General features: G+C 37.9%; 1 protein-coding gene across 3 annotated transcripts in view; it reads left to right on the plus strand.

Moving 5' to 3' along the window:
• Positions 1-20,382, plus strand: part of CNTN5 (contactin 5) — a gene marked incomplete at both ends in the record, with an annotated part of 519,573 nt that overhangs the window by 220,734 nt on the left and 278,457 nt on the right. For 2 of the 3 annotated variants that reach the window (XM_084251216.1, XM_084251217.1), the window contains one exon: positions 8,594-8,689. The exons of the other annotated variant lie outside the window; for it this stretch is intronic. In XM_084251216.1, coding sequence (XP_084107342.1) covers positions 8,594-8,689 — 96 coding nt within the window. The remainder of the gene's footprint in view (positions 1-8,593; positions 8,690-20,382) is intronic. 3 annotated transcript variants of the gene reach the window in all.

Consider the following 20,382-nt stretch of genomic DNA (forward strand, 5'->3'; position numbering starts at 1 on the left):
ATCTATTTTATTTATTTTTTCGAAGAACCAGCTCTTGGTTTCATTGATCTTTTGGATTGTTTTTTTAGTTTCGATTTCATTTATTTCTGCTTTGGTTTTTATTATTTCTTTTCTTCTACTGGTTTTGGGGCTTTTTTGTTGTTCTTTTTCTAGATCTTTGAGTTTTGAGATTAGGTTGTTTCTTTGAGTTCTTTCTTGTTTCTTGATGTGAGCATCTATTGCTATATATTTTCCTCTTATTACTGCTTTTGCTGCATCCCATACATTTAGGAAATTGGTGTCCTCCTTGTCATTCAATTCAAAGAATTTTTTAATTTCTTCTTTTATCTCCTCGTTAGTCCAGTGGACTTCCAGTAGTGTGGGTTTCAATCTCCACGAGGTAGGAGAATACCTTGCCTTCTCTTTATGGTTTATTTCTAGTTTGATGCCTTCATGGTCAGAAAAGATGGTTGGTATGATTTCAATCTTGGTGTATCTGTTGATGTTTGTCTTGTGCCCCAGTATATGATCGATCCTAGAGAATGATCCGTGTGCGCTTGAGAAAAATGTATACTCAGATTTTTTTGGGTTTAGTGTTCTATATATGTCTGTTAAGCCTAAGCACTCTCGATCCTTATTTAGAGCTTTAGTGTCTTTACTTATTTTTTGTCTTGTTGATCTATCCATTATTGATAGTGGTGTGTTGAAGTCTCCCACTACGTATGTGTTTTCTCTGATGTCTGTTTTCAGGGATGCCAATAGTTGTCTGATATATTTTGGTGCTCCTTCGTTTGGTGAATATATGTTAATGAGTGTTATTTCTTCTTGAAGTATTATCCCCTTGATCATAATGTAATGACCACTGGGGTCTCTTTTTATCTTTTTAAGTTTGAAATCTGTTTTATCTGATATGAGTATAGCTGTTCCTGCCTTCTTTCTTGGTCCATTTGCTTGTAGAATTGTTTTCCATCCTTTAACTTTGAGTCTATTTTTATCTTTTGCAGCTAAATGTGTTTCCTGGAGACAGCAAAAGGTTGGGTTTTGTTTCTTAATCCAGCCTGCAACTCTGTGTCTTTTTATTGGAGAGTTTAGTCCATTTACATTTAGAATTAGTATTGATATGTTAGCATCTGTATTTGCCATTGTGTTTGTCTTTCCTTTGATTTTATTTATTTATTCTTTTAATAACTTTCTTTGGCCTTCTTTTGTTGTTATTCGTCCCTCTGAGGTTCTGGCTTTAGGACCCCTTGTAGTATTTTTTGGAGTGGGGGTTTAGTTGCAATGAAATTCCGGAGTTTCTGTTTGTCTGGGAAGGTCCATATTCTTTCTTCAAAGAGGAAGGAGAGCTTTGCGGGATAGAGTATTCTTGGTTGGCATCTGTTTTCTTGGAGTCTGTTGACTATGTCCCTCCACTCTCTCCTTGCCCGTAGTGTTTCTTCAGAGAAGTCTGATGTCAGCCTGATTGGTTTCCCTTTGAATGTTATCTGTTTCTTCCCTCTTGTTAGTTTCATTATTTTTTCTTTGTCTTGGATTCTTGGGAGCTTTACTATTATGTGTCTTGCTGTATTTTTCCTTTTGTCATGGAAGTTTGGTGTTCTTCTTGCTTCTTGTATATCAATTTTCAGATTCTTCTTAGCGTTTGGGAAGTTCTCTTCAATTATATCCATGAATATTTTCTCTGTTCCTACATCTCTCTCCTCTCCTTCTGGGATTCCTATAACTCTTATATTTCCTTTCCTCATGGAGTCAGATAGTTCCCGAAGTCTTTCTTCGGTCTTTTTCCTTCGTACTTCTCCTTCCTTTTCTGTTTTAGTTCTTTTTATTTCTGTGTCTTCAAGAGTACTTATTCGTTCTTCCATTTCATCTATTCTGCTTTCACTGCTTTTCCCAGAGTTCTTTAGCGTCTCCATTAATTCTTTGATCTCCTGCATTTCTTTTACTTCCCTCTTTAGGGACTCAATTTCATTCTTCTGGTCATTAATTATTTTCCCCTTATCATTGTTTTCCTTTATGACTTCTGTCAGTTTTTTAATCACAGCAATTTTAAATTCTCTATCTGGAAGGCTCAGAAGTTCTTCCAAGTTACTGTCGTTGCAATCTGGTAGATGGTTTTCTTTTTGTGGTGTGCTATTTTGCTGAGGAGTTGCTGGGTTGCATGTTGTTTTTCTACTCCCTACTGCCTGTTTTCTAATTTGCCGTATTCCTTTTGACACTGTGTTGCTGGTACTGGCCGGCATCTTGGGCGACCTTCCCAGCTCACCACTGGCTCCTCTGGGGAACTTCTGCTGGGTTCACAAGTCTCCAGCAAAGACAGGTCCCTGCTCTGTCTCCTCGGTGAGCCTTCTGCTGGGTTCACACAGTCTCCAGCAAGAAGGGTCCCTGCTGCAAAATGCCAGAGCCGGGGACGCGCTCCCCTGCACGCCCGGTCTGCCCCAGCGGTGGGTGCTGCTCCCCTCTGGGCTGGAACTGCAGGCTAGAAGGTGCCCGGTGTGGGCAAGCCTCCCAGCTTAACCTCTGTCTCCTCGGTGAGCCTTCTGCTGGGTTCACACAGTCTCCAGCAAGAAGGGTCCCTGCTGCAAAATGCCGGTGCCGGCGACGCCCATATAACAAATATTTTAAAGAAGTGTAGCATTACCACATATGATATAATAGGAATATGTTCAAAGAAATCATTAATTGTAACATTTTTAAACTAAGAATAACAAATAAATCTACAATAAAAGCATGTTTATTCCAAAACTAAATTCATAATCTTAAATCTCCATGAATGTATTATCTTGAAGGTTCAAATCCTACTGAGGTTTGTTTTTTTTTTTTTTTTTTAGTTATTTATCTCCTTATTGCAGTAACATTGATTTACAATTTTGTTTGTATTTTAGAGGTACAGGCTCCCCCTCCCGGAGATGTTACCATGGTGGGCACAGTCAGCCCTGGCACGTTTGCTTACAAGTCGATCACATCTCATGAGCTCACGTGTGCCATCAAGAGCTACAAAGTTCACGTCTATGTGACTTTCAGACATGCCCAACAATTACTTTAAAAAAAAAAACTTATTATTTAGGATATTTCTTAGGATATTTCTTGTACAATGTCTCTAGAAGGCTCTATGTGCAAACAACTACAGACTGAAAAATGTTAATTTAATTTTCTTTCAAATTAAATAAGAATTTTTTTTCATTCACACCTCACTCTTTCATCTGTCAAAAATGATTATTAATAAGCAATCTTTATGAATATTATTTCAAAAAAATTTATCTCACTTCCACATAGTGAATTGCTATTGTCCTAAAATCTTTTTAAATAACCACACTGAGTTTAGTTTGCCAGCTCACTACTTGAGTGACCATAGCCAAGTCTTTATTTTTTTTTCCTTGCTTTTCAAACATTTAGTAACCTTTAAAATGGTGGCACTCATTTTTAATTTCCAGAATGCTTGGCATAGAGTAGGTATGACAATAGCTCTGTGATTATCTTCATCCATTTACTTTCATTAACTCTTTTTTTTAATAATTTTTCCTCTTTAGTTTTCAGTCTTTGATTTTTATTTTTATTTTATTTTATTTTTAAGATTGATTTATTTATTTGTACAAGCACTGGGTACAGTCAGAAGCGCGGGAGGGTGAGAGAATTCACCAGAGCCAGAGCGGGGAGCAGAGCAGGCAGAAGGACCGAAGTACACTGCTGAGGGGAGCAGTGGGCGGCAGGAGAGGTCTGCGCGCCATGTGGGACCCTCCGCTGCCAGTGGCCGGGGAGCAGCCGGGGATCGAACCGGCGCTGCAGAGGCTGCGGGCAGCTTTGCAACCCAGCGCTCAACCGCTGTGCCAGCGGGGAGGCCCTATTTTCATTAACTCTTAATTATTGTTGAACATTTCAGAATGTCAAAGATCATTTCTGAATGTGGTCTGAACAATTTGCATTACAGAATATTTGCATGGAACTCAAAAAATATAACAATCGTGTGAATAATTCTGATGTTAATAATAATCATAACAGCAACAGTAACACTCTAGCACGAGTGTTAGAAAACCTGCCAATTGCTTTTTAGAAATCACAGACGTTGGAGACATGAGGTCACTAAGAATGAGCTTCCCGTGTAGCTCCTCATTCTTACAATCTTATGTAGTCATCCGACACCCACATATTAATAATTAACAAAACTTCAGTCTCCGACACTAAATGCTTTTATCTTTTTCAGTGGTTTTGCTTTTTGTAAATACTCAAACCCAATTTTATGAAAAAGTTTAGAATTCTTAACAAATTAAGTCTGTATTCATAGCATTTTTTAAAGTTTCAAGAATTAAGAAAGCCTGGAGCATGGACAGTCTAAAACTTGCTAGCACCATCTGCAGGATAAATGTGTAACCCAGCGCCACTCTAAGCCAGCACCTGGCAAACACAGCTCCCGTACGCAAACATCTCCACTTCGTCAGGGCAGAATTAAGAGTAGGGAATTAAAACCAGGAGACAGATGATCACAGGCTTTCATTCCTAATTCTGCACCATGTATCCTCTGCTCTGGCCAGTTCCCTTTATGTCCCCCAAAATATTATATTGAACATAAATAAAATGAGTATCCGGGACCCCTTAAGCACTTTCCTTCTCACTGGTTTTTTATAATCCTGCCTCTCTCTCCAACACTTCAAAACAAGTCATCTTTCTAGGAAATGGTATTTGATTTTTTGTCGTGTGTGTGTGTGTGTGTGTGTGTGTGTGTGTGTGTGACAGGGAGAGAGAGAGAGAGAGAGAGAGAGAGAGAGAGAGTATGTATGTCTTGGGATTTACACTCCATCCACTAAAATGTCTCAAGGGGTGAAAAATCTTCCTAACTGGTCTGCCAAGTTGCTTAACTCATTCCACCACCCAGTGTGAGCTTTATGAAGTGTTCCAGAAGCAATGGCTTTAGACCACATTATCCAGTAACACTGCGCTCCTCCTGAGGCCCGGAAGGTTTTCATTTCACAATAACCATGAATCCTAACTCTGGGGACAAATCCATCTTCAATTTGGCCCTCTTACATTTTTTTAAAGATTTATTTTATTTGTTTATGCATATAAGAGCTGGGGTGCAGGCCAGAGGTGCGGGGGGTGAGAGGATTCCCCAGAGACAGAGTGGGGAGCAGAACAGGCAGAGCGACTGAAATCCACTGCTGAGGGGAGCAGCAGGGAGACAGGAGAGGGCTGCTGTGCCATGTGGGTCAGCTCCCTGGCCAGGGATTGAACTCATGTTGCTGTGGCCTGCGGATAGCTTGATGGCGCTGAGACTTTAACCCCTGTACAACGAGGGAGGCTCCGGCCCTATATTTTGAGTAAAATTTGTGTCCAACTTCCAGTAATTTACGAAAGTGTATGACATACTTTTAAGTGCTTATCTTGACTTATAGGATTCTTACCATATCCATTTTTACCTTCACCTGGAATTTGTTAGCTGTTTGTTTTACCATTTCATATTATATATGTATGTACACGCACTCACACGCACACACACACTCACATGTAAGCTGCCTCAAATCCTCTGTGAAAAATGCAGGGGGGCGATGATTAAAGTCTCAGCGGTGAAGCAAAGAAGAAAGGAGAGAGAGAGCATGAGGGGGAGAGAGGGAGGGAGGAAGAGAGGAAGGAACTCAGCATGCGTGTAACTCATAGGGCAATAACTTGAAGCCCTACATGGAAATGCATACAGTAAATTCTGGTAGTTAATGAGTGTGGCTGTGACCAGCTGGAGTTATGTTGATTTGGTGGCCCAGACTCCCCTGTGCCAGGTCTATGAAGAGTTGAACCAAGTATGTAGGATGAGTTCATACAACTACATCATTTCTTCACAGCGTTTCTCTGTCCCCAGCACCTGGTGTAGTGTCTGACGTACAGTATGCATGGAAGAAATATTCGCTAAATGAATTAACAATTGACTGTATTCTATTTCACCATTTCTTTAAATCGCATCAGACATGCACATCCCGTTGTGTTAGGCTCTCATCACATTTAGTATGCACCTGCTTCTTCTCATGGTTGATCTGGAATGAATAGGTGTGATGATTTTGTAAGCTGCCATTCTAGTGACAGCTCATTACTAAGTTCTGTACGAGCTTCTTAACACAGAAAAAGGGTCAGAGCAAAGACAAGGCCTGAGTCCTCTGACCAGCTTTACTGGCTGTTCATGGTACTTCTCGTCTGCTCCTTATGGGCCCATGAGCTTTGTAGGACGTGCAGAGAGAGACACTGTAGTTCTCAATTTGAACGTGAATTTTGGAATACTTGTATTAAGATTTTTATTTCTATTTGTTTACTCATTTGTTCCTTCAATGACAAAAGTAGAGCATTTCTAGATAGATAGATTTGCCTTATGTAAGTGGCAATAAAATAATCAAATCCTCATTCATAAAAGTTGCTCTTTTTTATTTCTCTCTTCAATATATAGAACGTGTAATTTTTTGAAATGATGCAGTAAGCATTGAAACTTGGAGTCATGTCCACGGAAAGGTTTCTGAGTTTTCAGATGGGTCCTTCCGAGGAAATTAATGCTTTCTGCGCACAATGAAATATAAATAACTTTCATTCAGACTATTCAGCTAGTTGCCATCCTCAATTCAACCATGAATTTTTTCACATAAAACATACCTCAGACCAGCAAGAGCCTTGTCTGACAATTACCACTTTTACTTTATAAACAATGTGTCCCTTTTTTTCCCTTGAAGGAGGATGTAAATGAGCAAAGTATGCCCTCCATGAGAGTGGGGACTCTCTTTAGAATTTCTCTGTTTGTAGGACAGAAAAGCTATCTATTCACAACTGGGAAGAAATCCATTTATCTTTGTGCTTCTGGTGTTATAGTTCCTTGGAAATAATCCATGGGTACAATTCCATGAGGAAGTGTTGGATTGTACCTGTCTCAACAGTTGACACAAAATAAAACAATTATAGCTAAGTGTTATCTTTTGGGTCATTGTGATTTCAAAACACAATTCAGGTCATAATAATTCTATAATTTTCTTTTTTGTATCTAATTTCTAGGCCATTCTTTCAATTTCTCAGAAACAGGCATTAATTCAGAACATTTCCTATTAAATTATTCTTAAAACTACAATAGGTTGATTCAAAATGTCATAATAAACATAAAATAAGCTTGTAGTACTTATATTATGAGCTACGCATATACTTTTCAGAAAACATTTAAAAATTCAGTAAAAATTATGTCCAAAGGGTTTTCTAGAATTTATAAATTCCATGAGTCATACATATTTGAAAATTATGAAACTTGATTTTTGCTAGAAGTTAATGTTTTTAAACTAAAAAAACTCAAAGTAGAACAATATTTTCTATTTAGTCTTGCTACTTTGCAAAACATTTTCTTTGCAATGACACAGAATTGTGTAAAATCGTAAACATTTTTTCCAATAATGAAGGCTTCTCTATCTCTTTGAAAGTATGCTTTCATCATTTATTTTGAATGCATTTAAGATTTTCTTGTGAATTTAGCAAATAAATAAATTTGTGTTAATCTCTTTAAAAAGGTAAATTTTGGGATCCCTTGTGGGATATAAAAGTTAGTCATTCATCTTCAATCTATTTAAAATACTTCCTTGATGACATCAATTCAATTGTCAGGTCAACAGACGTTACACTGGAGAGTGTCCATTGTATTACTATGCAGCATGGAATTTTACCATGAAATATATATTTTTTTTAATTTTAAGAAACCTCTTTTAGTAAATAATGGAAGGGAAGGCAGAACAATTTCAGGTAGAATTTCTCACCATAAGAACTTGATTTCACAGACTGAAAATTCTGGATTAATGCATATTTATAAAAATATGGAACTGCTACCAGTTAGAAGAGACTAATGTGAAAATCATGCCTTTGATCACCCGGCCCAAGAAAGGGCACAGGGTAGGTGTGCAGGACGGTGTAGATTGGTTAACAATGATAGCTGACTTTTTAAAGCTATGTTGTTTTTAGGGAAGTCTTTTCAATTTGCACAAGTGCAACGTAATTTAAGGGAAGATGACTGGACCCAACCAAGTTTGCCACCCTCCCAAAGTCATAAGCACAGTGATATAATTAACTCACGCAGGCCAGTCCCGGCTCCTATAAAATGAAAGTAACATGACTTTCTCATCCACATTTGTAGAATAAAAACACTTTAAATATTCATTTTTTGTTCAGGCATAAGTCTCTGTAACACAACAAATCCGTGCCTGTTTTTCACCCCCCCAAGCATGACAGATGAGGCAGTAGTCGGACACTAGTACCCCAAACCACCTCTGTTTCTCTTCTCACTGTGCATGAATTGTTTTCATTAATAATAGGAGAATCACCATGCAGAAAATATTGTAAAGAAATTCAAGAACTATTGAATATGTGCTAAATACTGTATTGTGTAATTTATTCCTACACTGGCAACAGTTTGCACTATGAATAGAAACAAAGACTGTGCATATAATCGGAAAAGCATGGCGTTTAAAACTGGATGGTATGAATTTATTTTTAAAAGGCCCTCCTATCACCACTTAACAAACAAAAGAAATTTATAATGTGAGAAAAGTAAGTTAAAGTTATAAAAGTAGTGCTTCTTTCAACTCCATTTGCCTTGCATCTGAATGCTGTGTTGTGTTGACAGATCTGGGAAATTTTAGTGGCCGGACGAGAAGCGCAGTCTCTGTGAGGGAAGGCCAGGGGGTTGTTCTGATGTGCTCGCCTCCGCATCATTCACCAGGTACGGTAGTGTCCATTCTCTATTGCTGCTGCTGTCTTTGACTCTGTGCTCATGCTTTTGGCGGGGGAACATTCCAGGTGAAACATGCATGGATTTCTCGACGTGTGTCAGAGCATGATGGAAGATCACGTATGCTGAATCCTGCTGGACAGGGGCATTAGCGCCTGTGGTGAGATGGCTTGAACGCCATTCTGACTGTGGGCGCTGTGCTTGGATTTCCTCCTGCCACCAGTGAGGAATCTGCTCCCTGCAGCACCAGGGAAAAGACAAGCTAAGACCTGAAAACTTCTCGAAATGATCTGGCTTGTCAGGGTTGAGTTCACTGAATGCCAGTGGGCCACTTGCTTCCTTAGATAAACCGGGAGCTGGGTAGTTTACGGTGCTATTTGTCACGCTGGAGAAAAACTAAGAAATAGTTATTTTTATTTTCCAAGAAAACAGTAATTTATTTATTATTTTTGGCTACTTGAATTGTTGTGTGTGTAAGTGCTGGTAATAGGTAAGTACTTGATGGTGGTTGAAGTAACAGAACAGTAAACTATTCAGATTAATTATATTCCCTTTTGTCAACTCATAGCTAATTACACTAATTTTGTTTGAGTCCTATAATTTGAGATAAGGAGCTCTTTGTACCTCAGTATAGTTTTCCTGTAATACAATCTGGAAAGTAGGTTAGAGAGAGATCTCAAGTAGAGAGAGAAATTAAGAGAGAGAGGTCTGTTTCTATCTGAGAAATAAGGAAGACTTAGAGGTAAAATTGATACAAAATGAGTGTCCTGCGAGCTCATCAATATTTCTACTTTGCTTATTGTGAAACCATATTTGTCTCTAGGCTGTATAGCCAGTATAGTAAGGGACCCACTTGGGTTCTGCCATAGACGATTCTTTCCCTACGTTACAGAAGAACAACAATCAGTTGTCCTAGTTTCTCACCTTTCTCTCACCTTCCTTTGAACTTTTATTTTTTAGTTGAAAGAAAAAGTAAACTAACATTTCAATAGGAATTTTTTAAATATTTATTTATTTTATGGACAAACTAGGGTGTAGTCAGAGGTTTGGGGGGGGTGAGAGGATTCAGCAGAGACAGAGTGGGGAGCAGAATAGGCAGATCCACTGAAATCCACTGCTGAGGGGAGCAGCGGGGAGACAGGAGAGGTCTGCTGTGCCCTGTGGGTCAGACCCCTGGCCAGGGATGGACTTCAGGCCACTCAGGTGGCAGTGGTGATAGCTCTAGGACTTAACCCCTAGGCCACCAGGGAGGCCCAGGAAAATATTTTGGAAAATGCTTAGTTTTGAAATCTGAATGATAATCACTCTTAGGAATAATTTCTGACTGTACGCTCCTAATTTCTATGTATCAATTCAGTCATTCTAGTCCTGTGAGAGACTTGGGACTTCTCAGCAAATATATCTGATCTTACCTGCGTGTGAGTCATGATTTAGATCCCTTCAAATAAATGTGTTTCAACTTTTTTATGGATAACACAAAAATATTTTACTGGGTTTAGGAAAAGGTCATAGCATGTGTATGTGGTTATACAGATTGAATTTGAAGAGCAATATCAGAGGAATATTTGTTAGATATTAAGATAAAAAAGGAGGAAAGCAGCCGGGAGCTCCACAGAAGAGGCATGTTCCTCATCAGATACAGGCATTCACAATGGGACTGGTCCCTCGGGGGGAAAAGCAAGATTTTCTGAGAAACAATCTGTATTGCAGGCTGTCGTTGAGATGTAAATAAAATGAAATGGGAGACATACCATAAAAGATTATACGTAAACAAGTTACTCAGTGGAAAGCTCTCTAAGATTTCTGATAGGTAGAAAATAGTGTAATGAATTGTGCACTTGAAGAGCATGAGATAAGAATATTTATTAATAGTTGATTAATAATGTGATTGCTGAGATCAGTAAGAGCAGAAGTAATTGCTTTTGTATATTTATATGTTATAAGAAATATTAGACCAATGCTATATTTTAGGCCTGTAAGAGAGCGTGTATGTGACAAGATGCTCATTTTGCAGTTTTATGCTAAATTATTCACTCAAACACCAGAGCTAACACCGTAAAGATTTAGGGGACCATGTTTGGCCCCAAATGACAGGAACAGCTCAGTATCCAAGCCAAAGTCTAACGCAAACCAGTTGGGCAGTCATCACTTGATCAGCCAAATCCTCTGCATCTCCAGCATCTTTGAACATTCCTTCTGTATTCCTGCCTCACCGAAACTTGCCTCCCCACTAACGACATGACTTCTTTAGAGTTATGGTTGTTTATTCTCCCAAGTTAGAATAACATTGGAGCACCCAGCCTCCTTTCTCCTCACTGCCCATTGTCTCTTCCTTACCCCCAGTTTTGAATTTCAAGCCAGCAGACACTACTACAGTGTTTGTTTTGTTTTGTTTTGTTCTGTTTTGTTTTGTTTGTTTTCTTTTTCCCCAAGCCATTAGCACACTGCCAGCTCATCGCCCTTCCTCCCTGAAGGTCTGCTCTCCTGGGTCACTGTCAGGTGTGGCCAGCACTAACACCAGTCTCAATATTAGGTGATTTCAGCTGGTCTCAGACAACAGCCTCTCCTCTCCATTCCTTTCAGCTTTGTATTCTGAAGGACCTTGTTTAACAACCAGCCTTGGCCCCTTGATCTGTTATCACCAATAACTGCAGCCTCTCAAGTACCACTCGTAGAATCACCCCATCCCCTCAACAGAATCATTCCATTCTCTGAAAAGCGTTCACTATCTTCTGCTCACACAGGAATTAACTTTGTAACCTCATTGAAACCTATGATCACTGATTCCTTTTTGTAGGAAAGGGCAGAGAGACCTCATTTTGTTTAAAGATTTAAGATTTGGGGCCTCCCCTGGTGGCGCAGTGGTTGAGCGCTGGGCTGCGAAGCTGCCCGCAACCTCTGCAGCACCGGTTCAATCCCCAGCCACCAGCGAGGGTCCCACATGGCGCGCAGACCTCTCCTGCCGCCCGCTGCTCCCCTCAGCAGTGTACTTCGTCAGTCTGCCTGTTCTGTTCCCCGCTCTGGCTCTGGTGAATCCTCTCACCCTCGTGCTTCTGACTGTACCCAGTGCTTGTATAAATAAATAAATCTTAAAAAAGAAGATTTAAGATTGTTTTATTTATTTTTTTCCTCAAATTTTATTAGTCACTCATTTACATATCTATATAACTTGGGAGTCCATTTGCACATCGCCATCTGTGTAGATGCTTCTGTCTTCCAAAATGCCCTTATCAACGCCTTACCTCCTCCCTTCCCTGTCTCCTCATTCCTCCTAGTAAGCAGTGCATTTTTCACAAAGTCTAAGATTTTTTTTGTTTTTGTGCCTTGCCGGTCTGTGCTCGTTGGTTATTTATGGTCCATAAATAAGTGAAACCATCTGTCTTTTACTTTCTGACTTATTTCATTTAGCATCATCACCTTAGGATGCATCAATTTGTCTCAAAATACCCCATTTCATCTTTTTTTTTTTTAATAGCTGAGTAGTAGTCCACTGAGTACATGCATTCCACAGTCCCTCTATCTCATCACCTACTGTTGGGAACTTACGTTGGTTCCATGTCTTGAATCTTTTGGATAATGCTGCTATGAACATAGGAGTGCATCAGTCTTTTCCTATGAGTGTTTCCAGGTTGGTTGGTATTGCTGAATCATATGGTATTTCCTTTTTATTTTTGGGTATCTGCATACCTTTTTCCATAAAAGCTGCACTAAATTATATTCCCACCACCAATGACAGTTGTTCCTTTTTCTCTGCATCCTCACCAACATTTGTTCTTTCCATTCTTATTAGATATGGGCCATTCTCGCAGGCGTGGTGGGTTATCTTATGGTGATTTTGATTTGTGTTTCCCATATAAGAAGGGAGGTCATCTAAATGTCTTCTGTGGAAATGTCTTTTTAGGTCTTTTGCCCATTTGTCTACCGGGTTGTTTGGTTTTTGTTGCTGAGTGCAAATGATTGATGCCTCTACATTGTCACCCTTCTTACTCTCCTTTTATTCTCATGTTTCTCTCCGGTGATGATCATTTTCTTGCATACAGTCTCAATTTATCATCCCTGTTTTCCTTCATTGAATTGTCAGTTGGCAAAATTATTATCTTACTGTAAATCCAACTTCAATCTACTGCTTGCCTGACCCTATTCAGCTTAATGCCATGAGGACAGGATTCTTGTAGTTTTTGTTCAGTGTTGTATTCCATGCCTAAAACAGTGTCTGAGCAGAAGAGTAGCCGAGAAATACTTGTTGAGTGGATCTATGCATAATATGTATTAATAAATAAAACCTGTTTAGCCTATAAATAACAATCAGAGATATTAAGAGAGAAATAATAAACAAGAACAGTTTATGTAGTAAGAGAAGTTTTCTTACCTCTTTCTCAGAATGATGTGAACAAAAATAATAGTAGCCTAGATAAATGAAATATGCTTTTGAACATTAATACATAATAATAAAATGTGGTACTTTTGTATTTTGGTACTTTTATATTTTATATTTATAAAATGTAAATATTTTATATTTTAACCGAATTATCTAAGTCTCAAGGATTGGAATATTAGTTGAAGTCAAAATTGTATTTAGAAGTAGTAATTTAATTCTAGTGCCTTGCTTGACTAATTAAAGGGAGAACTTTAAAAATTCTCAGGAAAGTCAAGTCAAAATTCTTGCTGGAAAGCAAAGATAATTGTAGAAAAATAAGCCAGAGCTGTTTAATGAGAGACCTTGGGTCTTCGATCTTATTCAAGCATCTTCTAGACATGACCTCAACTTAGTTTTGTTGCAATGAGATTTCATATTGTAAAAGGAATTTAAAGAAACCTGATACATGCTAGAAATCTCAGATCCAAATTACTGTCTCATCCAAACAGTCATATAGCTCCCAAAACACACCTATTTTAACTGATTATTGTGTTCTCCACTTTATTTCCTTCTTTCAAGTCATAATTAATTGTTCTGGCTTATTAGGATAATTTTGATTAAAGTATTAGAAATAAATGTTTACTAATATGTTTGTCCCCTCCCCAGGTAGAATTATATCTTCCTCAAGGGCATGAAACTTGTCATATTCCTATTTATTCCTAGTGCTTGGCACAGTATATGACTCTTAGTAGGTATTCATAAAATGCATGCTAAATAGATTTGCTGATTTTAATAGTTGAGATGTACAGAGCTTTAGACAGTTTCTGTCAGCCTCCTGTTATTAGTTACCATAATCCATATTCATGACATATATTTGTGTGACCTGATATCAGCTTCACATATTACTATTTTAAAAGATAGCAGCCACAATGACTCAATAGTAACTGTATGAACTGATGAGCAGGTTAGATACCAGAGAAGATTAAGTCATGTTCAGAAATACCCCAAAGATCCATTTTCTCATTACCTCAAATGGAAGTGTAATGCACATTTTTTCCTAAGAATAAAAGCAAAAGCTCAGATCAACTTATGTACTAACTTTCCCTATTTGCTTCCCAAGAGATCAATATTAATTCCTGTCAGTAGCCAATGTGAATGACAACATCTAGATTGGATACTTAAGTAGTTATCCATCTACGAGGAAATAAATATATATTTTAGCACATTTGGCCAAAATGAATTTAGTTGCCAAAAAGTAATTCAGTAATTTTGAAATTCAGGATTATGCTATAAAGAAAAGTTCTGTGAAAATGTAGAAATTAATCTTTATAAAGCATATAACTATATAGACTTATTTTTGGTTAAGAGGTTAATAAATGTCAGTAATTACTGTTTTGCTTTAAATATATTTCAGTTGGTCCCATTATGTGCAAAAACTTTATCTCAGATGCGTCCATAGAAACGGGACTTAGAATTTTTGTACAAAATGTCAGTCTATGGAGCAATATATAGACAACTTTACAATATGACAATCACATTTTTACATTTACTGTGCCATGTAATACTTTTTTAAAGATTTATTTATGTATGCATACAAGAACTGGGGTATAGGCCAAAGGTGGGGAGTAAGAGGATTCACCAGAGACAGAGTAGGGAACAGAACACACAGACTGACCGAAATACACTGCTGAGGGGAGCAGCTGGCGAGACAGGAGAGGTCTGCTGCGCCATGTGGGTAGCTCCCTGGCTGGCCAGGTGATAAAACTTGTGCTGCAGAGGCTGTGAACAGCTTCACAGGCTGCATCCCAACCCCTGCACCACCATAGGGAGGCCCCTATGCCATGTAATACTTATTAAATATCTAGGTGTGACAAATTATTGTCATCTCTGCTATGTTAATGAGGAATCTAAGCTTCAGAAAGATTAAATGAAATACTTAAGTTCTTAGTAAATGATGAAACCAGGATTCCAATTGACACATTTTATACCATATGATGTACATTTTGGTTAAAGCCATACTGAAATCTTTATATCATGAATACAAACAAGACTTTTGAACAATGGAATTGCCACCTTCTTGACAATAATGCTAAGTTTACTATATCAAGTATTGTACTTCTGTTTTCATTCACCAAGTGGTTGCCTTTAATGAGTTGAATTTAAACTAATGAATTGAGTCTGTATTTATTTCTGTCATTTTGCATACACTAGTTACCTTGCTTTTTCCATGATGCATTTGCATCCTTTTCAGTTTCATTGACATTTTAAAATTATTAGTGGAGGGATTTTAAATGTATTTTCTTGTCATTTCAAATTTTTGTTATTTTAGTTCTAATTTAAAAATGATATATAAGACCTTAAAATGCCTATATAAAATCATTTTGATCATTTTGAATATGGTTGTCCTTGGTAGTTGAATGATCATTTATTAGTCAATCTGAGGGATAAACAGAACTCAAATTTACTGCTCTGTTTCCAATCAAATAAGAAATAAAGTTGATTTGGGACCAAGTAATATTAGTTGAGTTGTGTAGAAACCAAGTGGTAGGTATAACAGAGTGCTGGGTCTGTAAGTCTGAAGTCTGAGAAAGGGGCCTAGTAGGAGGAGAAGACAGTTTTGTAGGAGAAGATAGTAGGAGAAGATAGTTTTGTGCATAATCAGCAGAGTTAATCTGCGGAGTAATTAGAAGATTGGCTGGGATCTCAGGGAGAGTGTTTACAGTGTGAACATCAAATATTTCCTTTTCAATAGCAAGCACTGTGGGGGGAAAAAAGAAATGAGAATTTGTTTCTGTGATACCAACTAGTTTAAATTGCTTCCAATTACTGATAAATATCTGCATTTAGTGGCACAGTTTGAGCAGATCTCATCTCTACGTTAAAATTAATAAAATCCTTAGTTTTCATTTTTTACTTCTAAATGGTTTTAAGGATTAAGATGCAAAAGTGTCTCCGACTCATCAGGGCTGTTCTGCTTTAGTTCTCAAAGGTTCAAGTCCTGGAGTCCTCGAAGTTAAGTGCAGCTTCCAGGAACACCAGGAGTTCTCTGCTTGTCAAGGAGAGGAGCGTCTCTCCTCAGGAGAAGGAGCCAGAATCATTATTTGTCATCTCATTATTTCTGGAGAATTCTAATGGGCCCTGAGTTGTGGTGGAAAAGAGTATAATAGGTGCAAACTATGTCCTAACAACCAGAACATTCAATAGGATAAACTCTGGGGTACTTAAACGCGCCCATCCAGAGAAACGACATACATGTAAGAATTTATTTCCAAAACTTTCATCATTGTCCTTATTCCACTGCCTACACTCCTAGCTTATTCTCAGTTCTGCTGGCCTAATATCGATTTGCCTTTGTGATCTTGTGGCATTATGTGGCATTGAGCCCCAGGCAAAATAAATCCTCAGTCGTTGATATACCTGGTTCCTACAAATTCAAACCACAGATCCAGATCCCTCAAAATTTCTGCGCTCTTCAAGGCAATGAGTCTCTGTACCCGCACTCCATCAACCACAAAACTGTGGTGAGACTCATTTTACTATGGGGAACACTGTTGCTAAATATAAACTGGATCTCAAATTGAAGGCAAATAAAGCCGTAATAATTGCTTTTATAGAAGCACGGAAGAATCTGGAGTCAGGACATTACATGAAGATTTACAAACTAAATTTGTTTTATAGCTCCATATATGTTTTGAGCTATCATAGAATATAGCTGAATTTATGAAATAATGAGCTATAACAAAGCTGATTCCTGAACACAGAGCAAACATATGAGCAATAGACATTTGTTCCTCTGACAGTTTCTCACTAGAAACTATAATACATCATTTATTCCATTTGGAAAAATATTTAAGTGGCTAGAGGACTAACAGCCTGCTCCTGGCCCTGATGCTAAGTGTGAGCATCCAATTCATTCCCCCTGGCCTGAGATGCCTCTTCTGTGAATCACTGGTTGGAATGGAGCTAAGGAGGCCTTTAGTCCTTGTGTCTGAGATGTAATGCTCTGATTGAGATGTTTGCTATTAAAGAAAAAAAATAAAAGAATGTGTTTTCTATAGATTGAGAAATTTTGACCTCAACTTAATTTATTACCTAATTTTAGCAGGTAATAAACAGGTTTGCCAGCCTGAAGCTCATTATGGAACCAAATGCTAGATAAGTATGAATTTCTAGAGGTTGCAAATAGGTGGCCTCTTAAACAGTGCAGTGAGGAGTACGAGCTGATTTTTTTCTATATTCCACTGAATATTTCACTTGGGATTTGAATACAGACTCTGGACACGGAAGTGGACTGGGCTCTGACACTTGCCACTGACTCTAGTAACCTCTGGCATTTATCATCATCTATGTTTGTTAAATTAAACCATATCTCACCTGTAAAGGGGGCATCATAAAAACTACCTCAGGATTATTGCGAGAATTAAGAGATAGATAATGTGAAATAATTAGCTCAAGGCTGGTGAGATAGTAGACATTGAATTCAATTTTGTCTTGAAGCTTTGTCTTCAGGAATCTGCTTTAAAATGCAAATGCTTATGAGAGAGGTGATGCCTTAAATCATTACATCTAGCAGTAATTACCAGTTGGCTGGATTAGTTGACAAGAAAGTGATAGCAAAGTACCTGGAAGGTGAGTGGCATTTGGAAATGTGAATCTGAGGGCTTGAGAGAACGGATCAATGAGCAGAAACATGAGCCTGACGGTGAAGGGACAGACACAGGTGTCTTAGCTATTTTCAGGGCATGGTTTCTCCTACGATAGTTGCTACCAAAAATCATTAGCTTAGAGGAAATCAATATTTTGTTTGTATTTTTCCTAAAAAATGAATTGACATTATAAAATCTAGGTCTCAACTTAAAATTCTGTCATAATTATAAAATAGTAAGACAGCATAGCATGTAAATCAAGGCTTCCTATTTAACTTTCGTACAAGATCACAAAAAGTCATTGTCCCAAAAATATTTGACAGCATAGCTGTTTTCCTAAGTCCTCTGTTATTTGATTTCAGATCACAGGGTATTGAATCAGGTAAGATTCAACGTTCTTGCACTTTCTGGCTACTCAATAGATCTTCGTTTGTTTGTAATTATACTCTAAGGATTGAATCCACTTTCCAAATGTCCCTTTATTAACTTCGTGAATTCCACAACTTTTCTTGCAATACGTGCAATATATGACTGTGCATTCTTATTTGTTAGAGGTAACTGACCCAAAGAGATTGGGAAAGATGTAGATTTTAGCCCTGCAAAAGGAATAGTATTTACATTTTGCAATCAATACTCTGCAAAAGGAAGAGTATTAATTTTGTAATCAATTAATTTACCATAGTTGTCATTATGATTTTTCTTCCTCAAAAATATCTGGTATCAGGGCCTCCCCTGGTGGCAGAGGCGGTTGAGCACAGCGCTGTGAAGCTGTCCACAGCCTCTGCAGCACCAGTTCAATCCCGGCCGGCTGGCGAGGGTCCCACATGGCGCAGCAGACCTCTCCTGCCAAGGCCGCTGCTCCCCTCAGCAGTGTATTTCGTCAGTCTGCCTGTTCTGTTCCCTGCTCTGTCTCTGGTGAGTCCTCTCACCCTCCCAGGCATCTGGCCTATACCCCAGTTCTTGTATAAATGAATAAATAAATCTTAAAAAAAAAGTCTGGTATCAAGGTAAGTTGAGTTACATTATTTGGACCCAAGAACTCTATTGTTAAGTTTTAACTAGGATAAAGAAAAGGGAAGTAAAACAGTATTTTACATTTTCCATGTAGTATCTTATTTCATCTTTATCCCTGCTTTATAAGTTTATTTTGTAAATGGAAATTTTGAAACTCAAAGAGAAACTTGTCTAAAGACCTATATCTAATAAACAAATGACAGACTGAAGACTGTGTAATTCCAACCCCATTATCCTTTGACTATATCATATCATCTTCCCACAACATCATTCGGAAATGTTATTGAAAATTCCTATTTTGTGTATGTGTAGGTCAACATGTTTGTTCTACTTAAGTGAACAAGTAATTTCATTATTTTTATTAACTTGACAAAGGTGTTAACTGAACTGAGCATTCATTGCTGCCAAAACCAAGTATCTAGACAGTATATTAAATAGTGTTTATGAAATTTTCCTTTTTAGCAAGTAGATAAATGAATGCATAGTCATGTTTCTACCTCAATAATTATTAATATATAGAAGCTAGAGCAGATAGGTGAGAATACAAGTACATTGAATATAATGATAGAAGAATAAATGTTATTTTTTATTATGCATGTTTTCCTATGTGACTAAAAGAATACAAGGGTTATACCCTTTAATTACACAGTAAGGCTATTTCAACCTAAATTGTGCTCTCTACTGAAATATTTGTAACATGAACTTGAACTGGCTGTTTGATAGTTTCTAAACTTGTTTGTCAACAAATACATTTTACTTTCTTTTAAAACGTGTGCCTTTATTATTTTCTTGCTTGAGTTGCACTTTGTGAGAGTGTGTTCTCTACGTAGCACTAGAAAGGAGAGCTCAACGTGTTTTGGAGTATTAGGTTTTTAACTGTAGCTGACTAAATTTACACTTGGAAAGCTAATTATCACAAAACAAACACTTCAGCTCCGGGTTGTTTTAGAGTATTTAGACACCGCAGAAGAGAAATGATTTAGAATGTTGCAATAATTTCTCTTTTGCTTCGTATATTTCTTTGAAATTTCTACGTAGAGCAGTTCCAGTGTATTCAATTATGTTTGTCTTTTAGTTGAATATGGCCATTTTTCTCAAACTCCTTTAACATAGTCTATCATCCCCTCTTATGAGTGATCTCCTCTAAACAGAAGGGCATGAGAACTAAAGGCCGGCGAACAAGCTGCTTACACCTCGGTTATCGGTCACATTACTTGCAGTAACTATTGTTTTTATGGTGTGTTGCTGTGAATTCCCATTTTCATGTAGTTTGGGCGAAGCAGTTGGACAACTAGTCAAATTAGTGTGATGAAGTACAGCCAAGTTAGAGTTAATTAATGAGCTTATAAATTAAAAGACCTCGCATTTTCTGAAAGTTGTAATGTTTCTTTCTCCTCATGTGCTATGACATACCAAAGAAACCACACATTCTCCGTGAGTGACCCAATAAGGAAAAGCGATGAAGAGATAGGCTGAGTGGGGTCAGACTGTTGAGTGTGAGCTCTGCTTACACTAATCTGCCGGACTGGAGGTTGGAAGGCGAAGGAGCAAAATTCCCTCTAGTCTTAGCGTCTGCCATGACAAATGGGGCTTCCAAGCACCCTGAACTGATTATAATATTTTGAAGTATTATTTGGTATTATTTTACTCCAAGTTCTAGGTAAATC

The sequence above is a fragment of the Talpa europaea genome (assembly GCF_964194135.1).
Source record: "Talpa europaea genome assembly, chromosome: 12".
Taxonomy (NCBI): domain Eukaryota; kingdom Metazoa; phylum Chordata; class Mammalia; order Eulipotyphla; family Talpidae; genus Talpa; species Talpa europaea.